Source organism: Aotus nancymaae, unplaced genomic scaffold (assembly GCF_030222135.1).
Source record: "Aotus nancymaae isolate 86718 unplaced genomic scaffold, 86718_ANA_hifiasm-v0.15.2.pri h1tg000067l, whole genome shotgun sequence".
Lineage (NCBI taxonomy): Eukaryota > Metazoa > Chordata > Mammalia > Primates > Aotidae > Aotus > Aotus nancymaae.
The window spans coordinates 5,327,183-5,339,659 of NW_026988482.1; the positions used below are offsets into that span (position 1 = coordinate 5,327,183).

Consider the following 12,477-nt stretch of genomic DNA (forward strand, 5'->3'; position numbering starts at 1 on the left):
CTAGCTTTTAAGACACACCTGTCACTCCCTCATCAACCGCAATGCTCAGTGAAAGCAGGCAGTATCGTGTCACTGCTGGAGCTACTTTCTTGTACCCAAAGCCTTTCTATTCATCTTTACATTTCCAATTAACACATATGTGCAGGTGATTCACTTCTGGACTTCCTACTGGTATCTGAGCTTGTTTGTGGGAGTGAAAACAACTGGAGATATTAAACTAGTAAGAATGCTTCCAGGAAAGTCAAATCAGCTATATGATGCTGGGAAATGAGTGCACCTGGAGCCCGGGTGCTCCACAGACTGCAGATTCTAACAACAGTCTAATGCATTGTCTTCCCCAACCGTCAAGTAAATTGCAAAATGTGGATGGACATCTTGGGGTGTCTGTGAAGACACATATCTCTGGGGTTCCTTTAACTACTTATTTATTTTTATCTTCTCAATACAGAAAAATGTCAAACATGCAAGAGTAGAAAGAGTAGTATAATGAACTCCAGGTACCAAAACTCCACTGTGAAAATGATCAACTTACAGCCAATACTGTTTCATCTGTATTTCTTTCCATTCCTACCCCACCCCCCCATGTTATTTGGAAGCAAATCCCAGACAGCTTATCATTTCACTCACAAATATTTCAGCTTGTACCTCTCTAAAATATAGACTCCTTGAAAACATACCTCAATACCATTATTTTAGAGAGTCATAATTACTCAATACCTTAAAATAGCTAGTTAGCACTCCAGTTCTTTAAGCAATTTGAAGACCTCAATCATCCCTAGGAGCCAGAAGGGTTTATGTATATAACAGTGTGGGGAAAATCAGGGCCCAGAAGAGAAAATGCACATAAGATGCATACTGAGTCTATTATATTTCTTAGAAGACTAGGAAGAGGCCAGAGATGAGATGGTGGTGAACACAGAAACCCACAATTAAGAAACTATTTTCAAGGTCATACTTCTTTTTGAGGAAAATCGCATCTATCTCTTACACACATGGCAGAGTTTAATTCCTTTATTCCTGGACTCCATACCTACCTCTCTCCTACCCTGACCCGCCCCAGTCAAATCCAGATTGTTACTGTCAAAGCAGACCACGAGCAGCTCTAGGCGTCCAGAGGTAAAATAACAGCTCAGGGTGGAGCCCCCCCCGAGTCATACCTCTTCTATGTCAGCACAGGAAGGACACAAACAAGCAATGATGCTCCCATCCCAGACACTGACCTGGACACCATAAGAGATGGCGAGACCCGCATAGGCTGGGGGAATCTGCCCGTGCATGAGAACGATCATCAGCCCCGTGGTGGTGATGAGGGCGATGCTGATGAGGTCCAGCCGCACAGCCAGCCACCGCATCGCACACGTGAACAAGAAGAAAGGAGCTTGGTTGTCATCCAGCAGCTCCTGGTACCTGTGAGAAAGACCACACCCAATGGGCAAAGAAAGTACCACACAACCCTGAATATGGTCAAAGCTTCAGTGAATCACAGGACGGAGGGCAAATGCTTACATACTTCCTGTTTATAACTGAGAGAATGCCGTGGAAACTCTAGGAGGTTACTGTAGGAATTCTGGAGGCATTCTAGGCTGCATGCATAGGAGGACATTAAGTTTTTCTAATCTTACTCTTAAAAAAAAAAAAGCTATTGAAGATGTTAGGGAAGAACATCTACCTTAGCATAGAGCAAGCATGGGAAAGGAGACTGAATAAAGAGGCTTGTGTTAAACTTTAGAAAAATGCCTCAGGTCAGAGGGCATTTTCTGAAAGAAAGAAAGAATGCAAACTGCAGAAATGGTTCAAGACCAGGGAAAAGAAATTCAGAGTGAATATGGGAATACCGCAAGTGTGCGCACGCCCCATCACGGTGCAGAATGGCACCTGTTCCCCAGCTATGGCGTCAAGCACCAGGAGAAGCGAGCTAAGCCACAGCAAAAGGGACTCAGCCCCTTCACCGCTGCTGAAGGAGCACGGCACGGCTATCCGCAGGGGTCCCAGAGAGCAGACCAGACCCTCTGAAGGCTCAGTGCACCGTGCACCGCTAGCACTCCAGAGCAGGAAGTTTTGCTGGGCAGATGTGCTTTGCTTTGAAAAATCACTTTTCCTCTTTACAATAAAATATGTACTCTTTAGAGAAAACTTAGAAAATGCAATAAATATAGGAAAATGTAAACATCCAGTAATCTCATCACCCCGTTAAGACCAGAGTTAATATTCTGCTGTATTTCCCCTCAGTGGTTTTTCTCACTGCACTTACCTTTACTGCGTGTAGGTATACATCCATACGTATTCAGTACATTTCACTTTTTCTTTCTGCTTAAAGTTTAGGAATTATTTTTTTACGTCATTTAATGTTTTGAAAATTTTTTTTCTAAACTTTCTTTTCTTTTCTTTTTTGTTTGAGATGGAGTTTTGCTCTTGTTGCCCTGGAGTGGGAAATGAGGCTAGAGTGCAACAGCATCATCTCGGTTCACCACGACCTCCACCTCCCGGGTTCAAGTGATTCTCCTGCCTCAGCTTCCTGAATGGCCGCGCCACCATGCCCGGCTAATTTCTGTATTTTTAGTAGAGACGGGGTTTCTCTATGTTGGTCAGGCTGGTCTTGAACTCCCGACCTCAGGTGATCCGCCTGTCTCTGCCTCCCAAAGTGCTGGGATTACAGGTTTGAGCCACCGCGCCCAGCCTTTTTCTAAACTTTCTAAATTTTCTAAAAATAATTACCTAACTTTTGCAATAGGCGACATATATACAGAATAGAAAATTTAAAAGTTACAAAAGGTTTACCATGAAAAGTCAAGTCTGTCTCCCTCCCATCTTTCAGTTACCCAGTTCTCCCTTCCAGTGGCAACTAACAGGTTTTTTTAAAATCCTTTCAGAAATATTCTAAATTTTCATTTTTATTTTTTGAGACGGAGTCTCGCTCTTGTCACCCAGGCTGCAGTGCAGTGGCGCAATCTAGCCTCACTGCAACCTCTGCACCCCTGGGTTCAAGAGATTCTCCTGCCTCAACCTCCCAAGTAGCTAGGATTACAGGTGCGCACCACCGCGTCTGGTTTATTTTTTTGTATTTTTGGTAGAGACAGGGTTTCACCATGTTGGCCAGGCTGCTCTCGAACTCCTGACCTCAGGTGATCCACCTGCCTCAGCATTCCAAAGTGCTGGGATTACAGGCATGACCCACTGCGCCCAGCCTGATGTTCTAAATGTTATACATACAAACACATACTCAAAGGTAGCATATAATATATTAATACACACATCTATACCCTGCTCTTTCGCTATTAGATGCTGGAGACCATTCCCTATCAGTACCTACAGAGCTGCCTCATTCTGTTTAAGGATCACATGGTGCTCTATGGATAGACCATAGCTGATTCAGCCTGTCCTATATTGAAGAATATTTAAGTTAGTTCCAATGTCTTATTAATACAAATCTTCACAATGACAATGTACGTAAGTTTCACAAAGAAACAATATTCGATGCTTAAATAAAATCTACTCGAATGTCAATAGCTACCTTTTACTATTTAAAAGAAAAAGCAAAACTCCGTCAAATATAGCTTTTCGGGACCAAAGGCTAATAGACTCCAAATCCGTGGGGTTTTTTCTTTGTATTTTGTTTTGAGATGGGACCCACTATATTACCCAGGCTGGACTTGAACACCTGGGCTCAAGCCAACCTCCCGCCTCAGCCTCCTGAGTAGCTGGGACTATAGGCACGTGATGCTGCACGTGCCCAAATCTGTATTTTTCTTTTCTCATTTGCTCAGAAAGGAGTCCCACCAAGCAACTGGATTTTAATCAGAGATAATTCCATTAAATAAATCATGAATACTCTTGGTAATGAGCTTTATAATCCCCATCTCTGGCCTTGAAGAGCCTCCCAGACCCATATCAAATGCTGGTTCCCCTTTGAGGCCTCTGGCCCCCGCCAGGACAAACCTGTGCAGAAACTCCTGCCCTTTATTGTACGCGTGGATGGTGGCAAGGCCCTGTATGCTGGACGTGATGTGAGAGAGGAAAGGTGACTGTGTGATATTGTCCAGACGCTTCAGCTCCCGAATCAGGACCCTGGAGAGAGAATGAGCTCCGTGTCACAGCAGCCGCCCAGCCACTCAGGCTTCTTCTTGGCCCTAGCAGACACGAACACTTCCTATTTACCTGGAGACAATGTGCAGAACTGAGAAGAGGATGAAGAGGGGTCCCACTGCCACAAGAAACCACGGGAAGACTCCTGCAATCATTCCAACGCAGAAGAACACCAGGATAACATTCTGGATGAACATCTCGGCCTGGAACGGCAGGCGCACGTCAACTGCGGAAACCAGTAAAGGAGCAAGTGTCAGACTGTGGGGAAAATGGCACTGAAAATTTAAAACAACAAAAAGACGTTCCACAAAATCCCTATCTAAAGTTTGTGATGTTGTCTTTAAACATTCTGAGCAAAGAAAAATTTAGAAACCTGGATGCTTGGATTTTTTTTGTCTCAAGAAAATCCTCTTACTCCACTCCCTTTTCTTGGTTTACTTCCTGCCCCACCCCTTTAAACGTTTTCCCCCTTTAAAAGTAATAGATGCTTATTTTAAAATGTTTGGAAAATAAATATGTGAAGAAGAAAACAAAAACTATATTCTTACCAATACCAGTGAACTGCCATTGACATTCAAGACATCTTCTGTTGTGCAAATTTTTTTTTTTTTGAGACAGTCTCACTCTGTCCCCCAGGCTGGGTGCAGTGGTACAATCTCGGCTCACTGCAACCTCCACCTCCCGGGTTCAAGTGATTCTTCCGCCTCAGCCTCCCAAGTAGCTGGGATTACAGGCGCGTGCCACCACATTCGGCTAATTTTTTGTACTTTTAGTAGAGACGGGGGTTTCACTGTGTTAGCAAGATGGTCTCAATCTCCTGACCTCATGATCTGCCCGCCTCAGCCTCCCGAAGTGATGGGATTACACGTGTGAGCCATCACGCCCAGCCATTGTGCAAAATGTTTAAACATACACAAAGGTTAAGGAAGAGCACAGACCCTTCAACAGCTACTGACTTTCACCTCTTTTTGGTTGTCTCCCCACCCCACCTCTTTTTCCTTCTGGCTAAAATATTTTCATGCAAATCCCAGACATGTTGATATTATTTATTTATTTTTCTTTTTTCCATTCGCGGGTGTGCGTGCATATGTGTTTAGCAGCAATGGGAAGACGTTATCCATCAGTTCGAGTTTCAGGGATAGTTCTGATTCCTTGTTACCTCTGGCCATGGTTTTACAATGGCCTGTCAATGCCTGAAACAAAGTCCTTCTATGAAGGCAGCCACAGTGCAGCAATTAAAACCATTAGCTTTGGGGTCAAAAAGATCTGGGCTCAATTTCCAGCTTTGTTACTCAATAGCTATATCTTGGGCAAGTTCCTTGACCTTTCCAGATAGCAGCTTTCTTGTGTATTCAAGGAGTGAAACAACACCCACCGACAGGGCTGCTGCGAGGATGAAGATAACGTGCTAAGACACTGAGCACGCCGCTTGTTACACAGGAAGCCCTCTGTCAACGTCAGGGGCTTTACTGTTACTCTGAACTGTGGGGTGTACAGTATTTCAGTTCAGGTGCAGGCACAGCCCATACAACAGCCAGAAAACCTGTTAGGTTGTAGGCATCCAGAAACCAATGCATTGCTTCAAAATCTGTGTGTGTTTCAGAATCTCAGATGCCTCTGTCCAAAGCCTTTCTGATAACTCAATCCATTGAACTTGTTTTCAGGTCAAACAAGACCGAAAACTCAGATGCAATGTTCCTGGTGAAAACACCAGCAGCCACTGTGCTCTCAGGATCTACAGACAGCCAGATCTGCACATCTGGAGAATCATCTAGAAGGCTGGAAGCACAGTGAGCCCCAGAGCATGAAAAAAAAAGGGCTCAGTGAGAAATACCTTCATCCATGTCTTTGGAAAACCTGTTGAGAATCCTCCCTGTGGGGGTAGTGTCAAAAAACTTCATAGGGCTTCGAAGGATCCTTCGGAAAAGCTCGTCATGCAGCCGGGAGGAAGCTCGCAGTGTACCCTGCGGAGCAGAGCAGAGTGGTCAGGGCCCAGGGATGGCTTCATTCCTACCTGTCCAGAGAACTGCTCCGTAGCGCATCCACTCCCAAAGTGGGGAGGTGCACGTGGTCATGGGGACGGGTGGCAAGTGAGAAAAGGCAGAGGCTAATGGGATATGAGTCATCTCAGCCGGGGCCATCCTGCTTAAGGGAGCTCCCATACCCAGCATGAACTGAGAGACACCAGGCCAAAGCCTGACCACAGGTCACCAGGGAGGAGGGCAGAGGCCGCCCACCACTGCTTACCTTGACAAAGACAACTCCTCGAATGGCTTTCAGGATCAGCATGACTGCCATGGAGAGGGCGTAGATGCTGGCATAGTACTGCATACGAGGGTTGTCCTTCATGCTGTCACTCACCGAGGTCTCGTTCCCTCGAGTCACAGTGGTGTTCTGTTTGGAGCCAAAGCTCTATGAGGCAAGAGTCCTAAAGACTGCCAAGAGCCCCTGCTCAGCGCCATTCTCAGCTCAAAGGCAGGGTATCAACCCTGGGGCCTGGTCACAGCTTTGTCCATCTCTTTCTCTCTTTTCTTTTTATTTTTTTGAGACACTGTCTTGCTCTGTCGGCCAGGCTAGAGTGCAGTGGCGTGATCATGGCTCACTGCAACCTCTGCCTCCTGAGTTCAAGGAATTCCCAAGCCTCAGCCTCCCAAGTACCTTGGATTACAGGTGTGCACCACCATGCCCAGCTAATTTTTGCATTTTTAGTACAGACGGGGTTTCGCCATGTTGGCCAGGCTGGTCTCGAACTCCATGTTGGCCAGGCTGGTCTCGAACTCCTAGCCCCAAGTGATCTGCCCGTCTCAGCCTCCCAAAGTGCTGGGATTACAGGCATGAGCGACCGCACCCAGCCCCCTTTCTCTCTGTTCTAATGTGATATGGTTAGGTTTTCTGTCCACACCCAAATCTCATCTTGAATTGTAATCCCCAGGTGTTGAGGGAGGGACCTGGTGGGAGGTGACTGGATCATGGGGTTGTTTCCCTCATGCTGTTCTCGTCATGATACTGAGTTCTCACGAGATCTAAGCTCCTACACACGCTCTCTTCTCTCTCTTCTGCCACCTTGTCAAGAAGGCGCCTGCTTCTCCTTTGCCTTCCACAATGATTGTAAGTTTCCTGAGGCCTCCCCTGTTCTGTGGAACTGTGAGTCAATTAAACCTCTTTTCTTTATAAATTACCCGGTCTTGGGTATTTCTTGATAGCAGTGCAAAAAATGGGCTGATACATAATGGATGAGAGCAGACAGCCTGTAGGTGTCCTACTGATTCTACTGCCCTGTGGGTTGGTCAGGGTTTTTTTCTTTCTGGAGAGGCTACATTAGGGACTCATCTTTTCATCCTGGAAAAATCTCTCTTCACTGCTTCTTTTAAGTGAAAACTACAACAGTTTCCCTAAGAACAGCCAGGGAATAGGAAGAAACAGTCACATTCTTAGACACGTAACTTTCCCATTTATGAGTAACCTTACCCCACTTCCTTGCTTGATCCAGTAACTCAACCACCAGGTGCTGAAGGCGGTGCTGCCTACATTCAGCATGAAAAGGGCCATAATAACCAGGAATGCCAAGGGGCCCCCAGCAGCCTGGATGTAGACACCATATACTGACCAGGGTACTGAACCCTGCCCTTTCTCTTCCAGCTGCACGAGCTGCCCTAGATAAGGAAAAAAGAAACATGGACTCAGAAGGGAAGAGCTATTCCCAAAAAACTAAGTCACCTGTAGAGCAGCAGAATGGGAGAGGCGGCAGTTTCAAAGGGCTCTAGATTAGATTTCCTTTTTATCAGAAGCATTCGTTCATTTACTGAGCACCTGCCATGAACCAGGCCCAGGATAAAGCCCAGGAGCAGCAGAGAGGATGAAGACCAGATCTCCACCCCTAGGGACCTGGCTGAGGAGCCTGCCAGAGACTAGTAGGACAGGCAGATCAATAATCATATAATTACAGTAAAATGTGCTCGATGTGATGATAGAGCTACATGCAGAGGAGCATGGGAACCCCCAGAGGGATACCTGACCTATTTGGCTTAGGTGTGGGGTGGCTGGCAGGCACGTTTCAGGTAAGACTTTCTGTATTGCTTCTCAAAAGGTAAGCCACAGGTGACCGGGTGGGGAGGGGAGACAGCGGGCAGAGAAAACAACATGAGCACAGGCACAGGGGTGGCAAAACACAGACCGCAGGGATTCGGCCCAGCCAGAAGAGATGTGCAGCCTGCTGAGACCACCGACTAAGCAGCCTGCGGTCACGGAAGGAAGGCTTGGAATGTCGGCCCCACAGAGAAGAACGACTCAAGAGAAAGAGTGAAAGGTGTGTTTGACTTCCTAAGGCTAGGATGGACCTGGGATGGCCGATATTGCCAGAACAGCTGCCTCTGGCAGCAAGCAGCCTCCTTCATGCCTCCTGTGTTCCACACAAATAGCCTTTTCTCTGGGTGCCCTATCAGGAAAAAGATTAGAAAACGCAGCTTTGAGAACGGAAGGTTACTGAAAGACTCCATGCAGGAAAGTTGGCCGGGCTCATGTTTTTAACTAGATCTCTCAGCTGACTGTGTGGAAGACAAATTTTAAAAAGGCAGCTGTAACACTGTGGGTAAGAGATGATAAAGGCCTGAACTGGGGTTGTGACGGTGGAATGGAGTTTCAGGAGGTAAATTCAGTAGGGCATAGTCACCGGCTGGCTGCTGGAGGAGAGAAAAGGTTCAAATATATGCTGAGGGTTTCCCTGCTGCAGTCAGATTCTTGATGCTAATATGAAAATACGGAGTGTAAACCAGAAAGTATCTTGAGACGGGTCTCCATCAATTTAGGAGTTAATTTTGCCAAAGTTAAGGATCATGACCAGTAACACAGCCTCAGGAGGTCCTGAGAAGAGGCCCACGGCAGTTGGATTACAGCTTGGTTTTATGTTTTAAGGAGACATGAGAAATCAATCAATGTAAGTGGGGTAATCACTGGTTTGATCTGGAAAGGTGGGACAATGCGGGGCGGGGAGGTGAAGCTTACAGGTCATAGGTGAATTCAAAGATTTTCTGATTGGCAACTGGTTGAAAGGGTTAGCTCTGCCTGAAGAGTTGAAATTAGCTTGAGGTAGGTAAGTCAGGGAGTGGTGGCAGGGCAGGGTGTGGACACTGGGGTTCTTGTCAGGTACATGAAGCCTCCTGGTAGCAGGCTTCAGAGAATAGATGTGATGTTTCCTATTAAAGGTGCTGGACCATCTAGAGAGACCTAGTAAAGGAAGGAGATTCTCTACAGAATGCAGAATTTCCTCTTCAACAGACAGCTTTGAAGGGCCATTTCAAACACACATGTCTTCCAGGGCCCTGTCACGTGATGCTCTATTGTTTTAATAGGGTCAGGCTGGAATTAGGCATCTTACAGCTACAGAGTCTGTTCTCTCTGTCTTAGGGTCTCTATTTAAATGTCAATGCTGGTCGGTTGTGTGCCTAAACTCTAAAGGCGGGGGAGTGTAGTAAGGCGTGCCCAACACCCTCTTCCCTTCGCGGTCTGAACTAGATTTTCAGGTTTCATTGGGTACCCTTGGCCTAGAGGAAAGTTTATTCAGTCGGTTGCAGGGCACAGAATTTAATTTTTGATTTGTAAGACAAACGGCTACACAGGAAGCTTTTCCCTGTGTTGCTTTTGAACTTTTATTTTAGATTCCAGGAGAACATAAGCAGACCTGTCATACGCAGAACCGTGTGTATATTACTTCTGTTACAGGCAGATCTGCGTGCACACTGAGCGGTACCTGGCTTTTCCCTCTTTACACAAATAATGTTTACAAATCTTGGAATAAGCCTCACACATGCCTCGAGCACTTTAAGAGTTGTGAGTAGCCAGGTTAGGAACTATGTAGATAAGAACAAATGTTTGCTAATGGTATTCTGATTTTTTTACTGCCTGTGGTAAGAACTCACAAATGTCTCAGACTTCTGTGCTGTTTGTTTTTTGGGGTGTGTCAATAACATACCACAAACCACAGCTGAATTCAAAATCCCATACCTTAAGAAAAAAAACAGGGGCAGTAAGTCAGAATGGTCAACTACCAAATATCTCCTACAGTTTTTGTTTTTTTTCCACAGTGTCTCACTCGGTCCCCCAGGCTGGAGTGCAGTGGCTCACCTCAACCTCCCAAGTAGCTGGGACTACAGGTACGTGCCACCACGCTCGGCTGATTTTTATATCTTTTTGTAGAGAAGCGGGGCTCACCATGTTGCCCAGGCTGGTCTTGAACTCCTGGGCCCAAGCAATCTTCCCACCTCAGCCTCGGAAAGTACTGGGACTACAGGTGTAAGCCATTGTGCCTGACCTCCTGCAGTTTTAAGGATAAGGAAGTGGCAACAGGCCCCGTCCCCAAAGCAATGGCAAACCCAAGAAAGTCACTGGATTCAAAAGGGTGAGGTAAGGAGGTGAAGCAACAAAGAGATTAAAATAAGACCACACGTATCTACATTTATACATTACACACACACACACACACACACACACACGTATGTTTAAATTGACAAGCAACTTAAAATTCAAAGATGAAAATGCCCACATTATTGCAAATAGCTTCCCAAGATTGTTCTTCCCAAGAACTCTCAAGATTTGCTACTGTTGATAAGATAAAGGGCTTAAGAAACAGGACAAAGAGCTCTGGACAGGTAAAGCCAAGTAGGAAAAACCCTCTCTGTCACTCTTATTCATAGTCCTGCTAACATATTGTCAGGACAAGGTGACGAGTCTACCGTTCTAACATGGGAGCTTCTGAGGTATTCTTAGAGCCAGAACACCTCTGATTTGGTTGGGACTTTGTATAAGCAGAGGTGAATCATAGGATGGAAAGGTGTACCTTTACTCACCTTTCCATTTTTCCTTACTCAGAATGACTCAGTTCTAATTACCTAAACCTGATCTCACCCTGCACAGGAGGAGGAGGTGACTCTTACAGCCCTGGTCTGTTTAAGCAAACAGAAGGTGCCTCTTGGTCTCGTAGAATTATATAAGAACTTTTATTCCAGAAATGTAAGACCAGCTATTTATATTGCACACCCAATGCTATTAAAACATCATGAATTACCTACCACACAGCATAATTTCTGACAAACTTTAATGACAAATCTCAAACTCTCAAAACAGGCCATTACCTTCCTCTGGCTTTACTGCTTTCTCCTTCTTTACCGATCCTGTTTTAGGACCCTTGTCTTGTGACTTCTTCTGTGAACCACTGCTTTCCTTTTTTGAATTGATCTAATAACATTAAAAAAAAAAAAAAGTCTCCAGTCATGTTAGCCACCTAGATGAATGGCCATGGGATACTCATTAGGAAATCATCAATCAAGCTGCTATTACCCATACAACTTCTTCAAAGGGTCACCCATGCTCATTTAAATCTTAAAATGTTTGAATTTTAAGATTTAAAATTTAGTCCCCTGACTTTCGCTCTCCCTGGTCATTGAACTCCAAACACAGTAACCTTTATTCCATTCTTGTCCATTCCAAGTTGTTGAAAGTATTAGAGGTGGAATCGTTTCCATTCCTCCTATCTCTGAGGCCCCACGTCACTAAATCATAGCCATAGATCTGACCATTTCCCGGCTGCTACCACAGGATAAGCAGGAACTTTTCCACCTGGTTCTGCAGGATCTCCATATTCTGGCCCTATCCTAATCCTGCAGCTCCTCTCCCATCTCACCATTGCCCAAGGCCCCTACTCTCAAGCCACACTGGACTTCACAGCATTCCTTACACACAGTGCAATTTCCCATTTCTCTACCTTTGTGCACACTCGTTCCTCCACTTAGAATGCCCCTCTCCCCTTGTCCCAGTCTCAGTCACAGTTGCCCCATTCAGATGGATTCAAGTCTTATGTTCTTCATGAGGGCTACTTAGACTCTCCTCATGTTTGCGTGTGTCCCCTTCTCTCTGTGCAAGGGAAGCACAGCCCGAGTGAGTGATGGAGAGCTCTCAGCTGAATCCAGTGTCTGTGTCTTACTGGCAGGGGCCCTGTTTTCTGGCGAGCAGGCTGCTGTACCTTGGTTCAAGTAGTGATTCTGCTCTGGGGACTGTAGGGCTGGCAAGCTGGGGTCTTCTGTCCGCCCTTAGCACTCCCTTAGTGCTATACATGTGATGTGGTGTAAGCCACATTTGGAAGTGCTTGTAAGAGCATAAAAGCATCAGTCTTCTCTGGAACACTGTGAGTCCCTCAAGGACAGAGATGTCTCTCACATGGTTACAACGTGACAGGGCCTACCCCTGAGAACCGCCTGTAACAGGACACATAGGGACTCAATAAACAGCCATCAGGTTCCACCTGAGACAACAGAAACTACTTAATGCTCTCCTTTCCAAGTTTCTCTTATGTCTTTTTCTTTTTTTTTGAGATGGAGTCTCGCTCTGTTGCCCAGGCTGGAG

At 45.8% G+C, this 12,477-nt stretch overlaps 1 protein-coding gene across 4 annotated transcripts in view; it reads right to left on the reverse strand.

The window, feature by feature from the left end:
• ABCC5 (ATP binding cassette subfamily C member 5) overlaps window positions 1-12,477 on the reverse strand; it is a 96,645-nt gene that overhangs the window by 23,725 nt on the left and 60,443 nt on the right. For all 4 annotated transcript variants that reach the window (XM_012457249.2, XM_012457259.3, XM_012457253.2 and 1 more), the window contains 7 exons: window positions 11,211-11,313; window positions 7,552-7,736; window positions 6,331-6,477; window positions 5,918-6,047; window positions 4,156-4,309; window positions 3,937-4,065; window positions 1,221-1,407 (listed from right to left, as the gene is read on the reverse strand). In XM_012457249.2, the coding sequence (XP_012312672.2) occupies window positions 1,221-1,407; window positions 3,937-4,065; window positions 4,156-4,309; window positions 5,918-6,047; window positions 6,331-6,477; window positions 7,552-7,736; window positions 11,211-11,313 (1,035 nt within the window). The remainder of the gene's footprint in view (window positions 1-1,220; window positions 1,408-3,936; window positions 4,066-4,155; window positions 4,310-5,917; window positions 6,048-6,330; window positions 6,478-7,551; window positions 7,737-11,210; window positions 11,314-12,477) is intronic.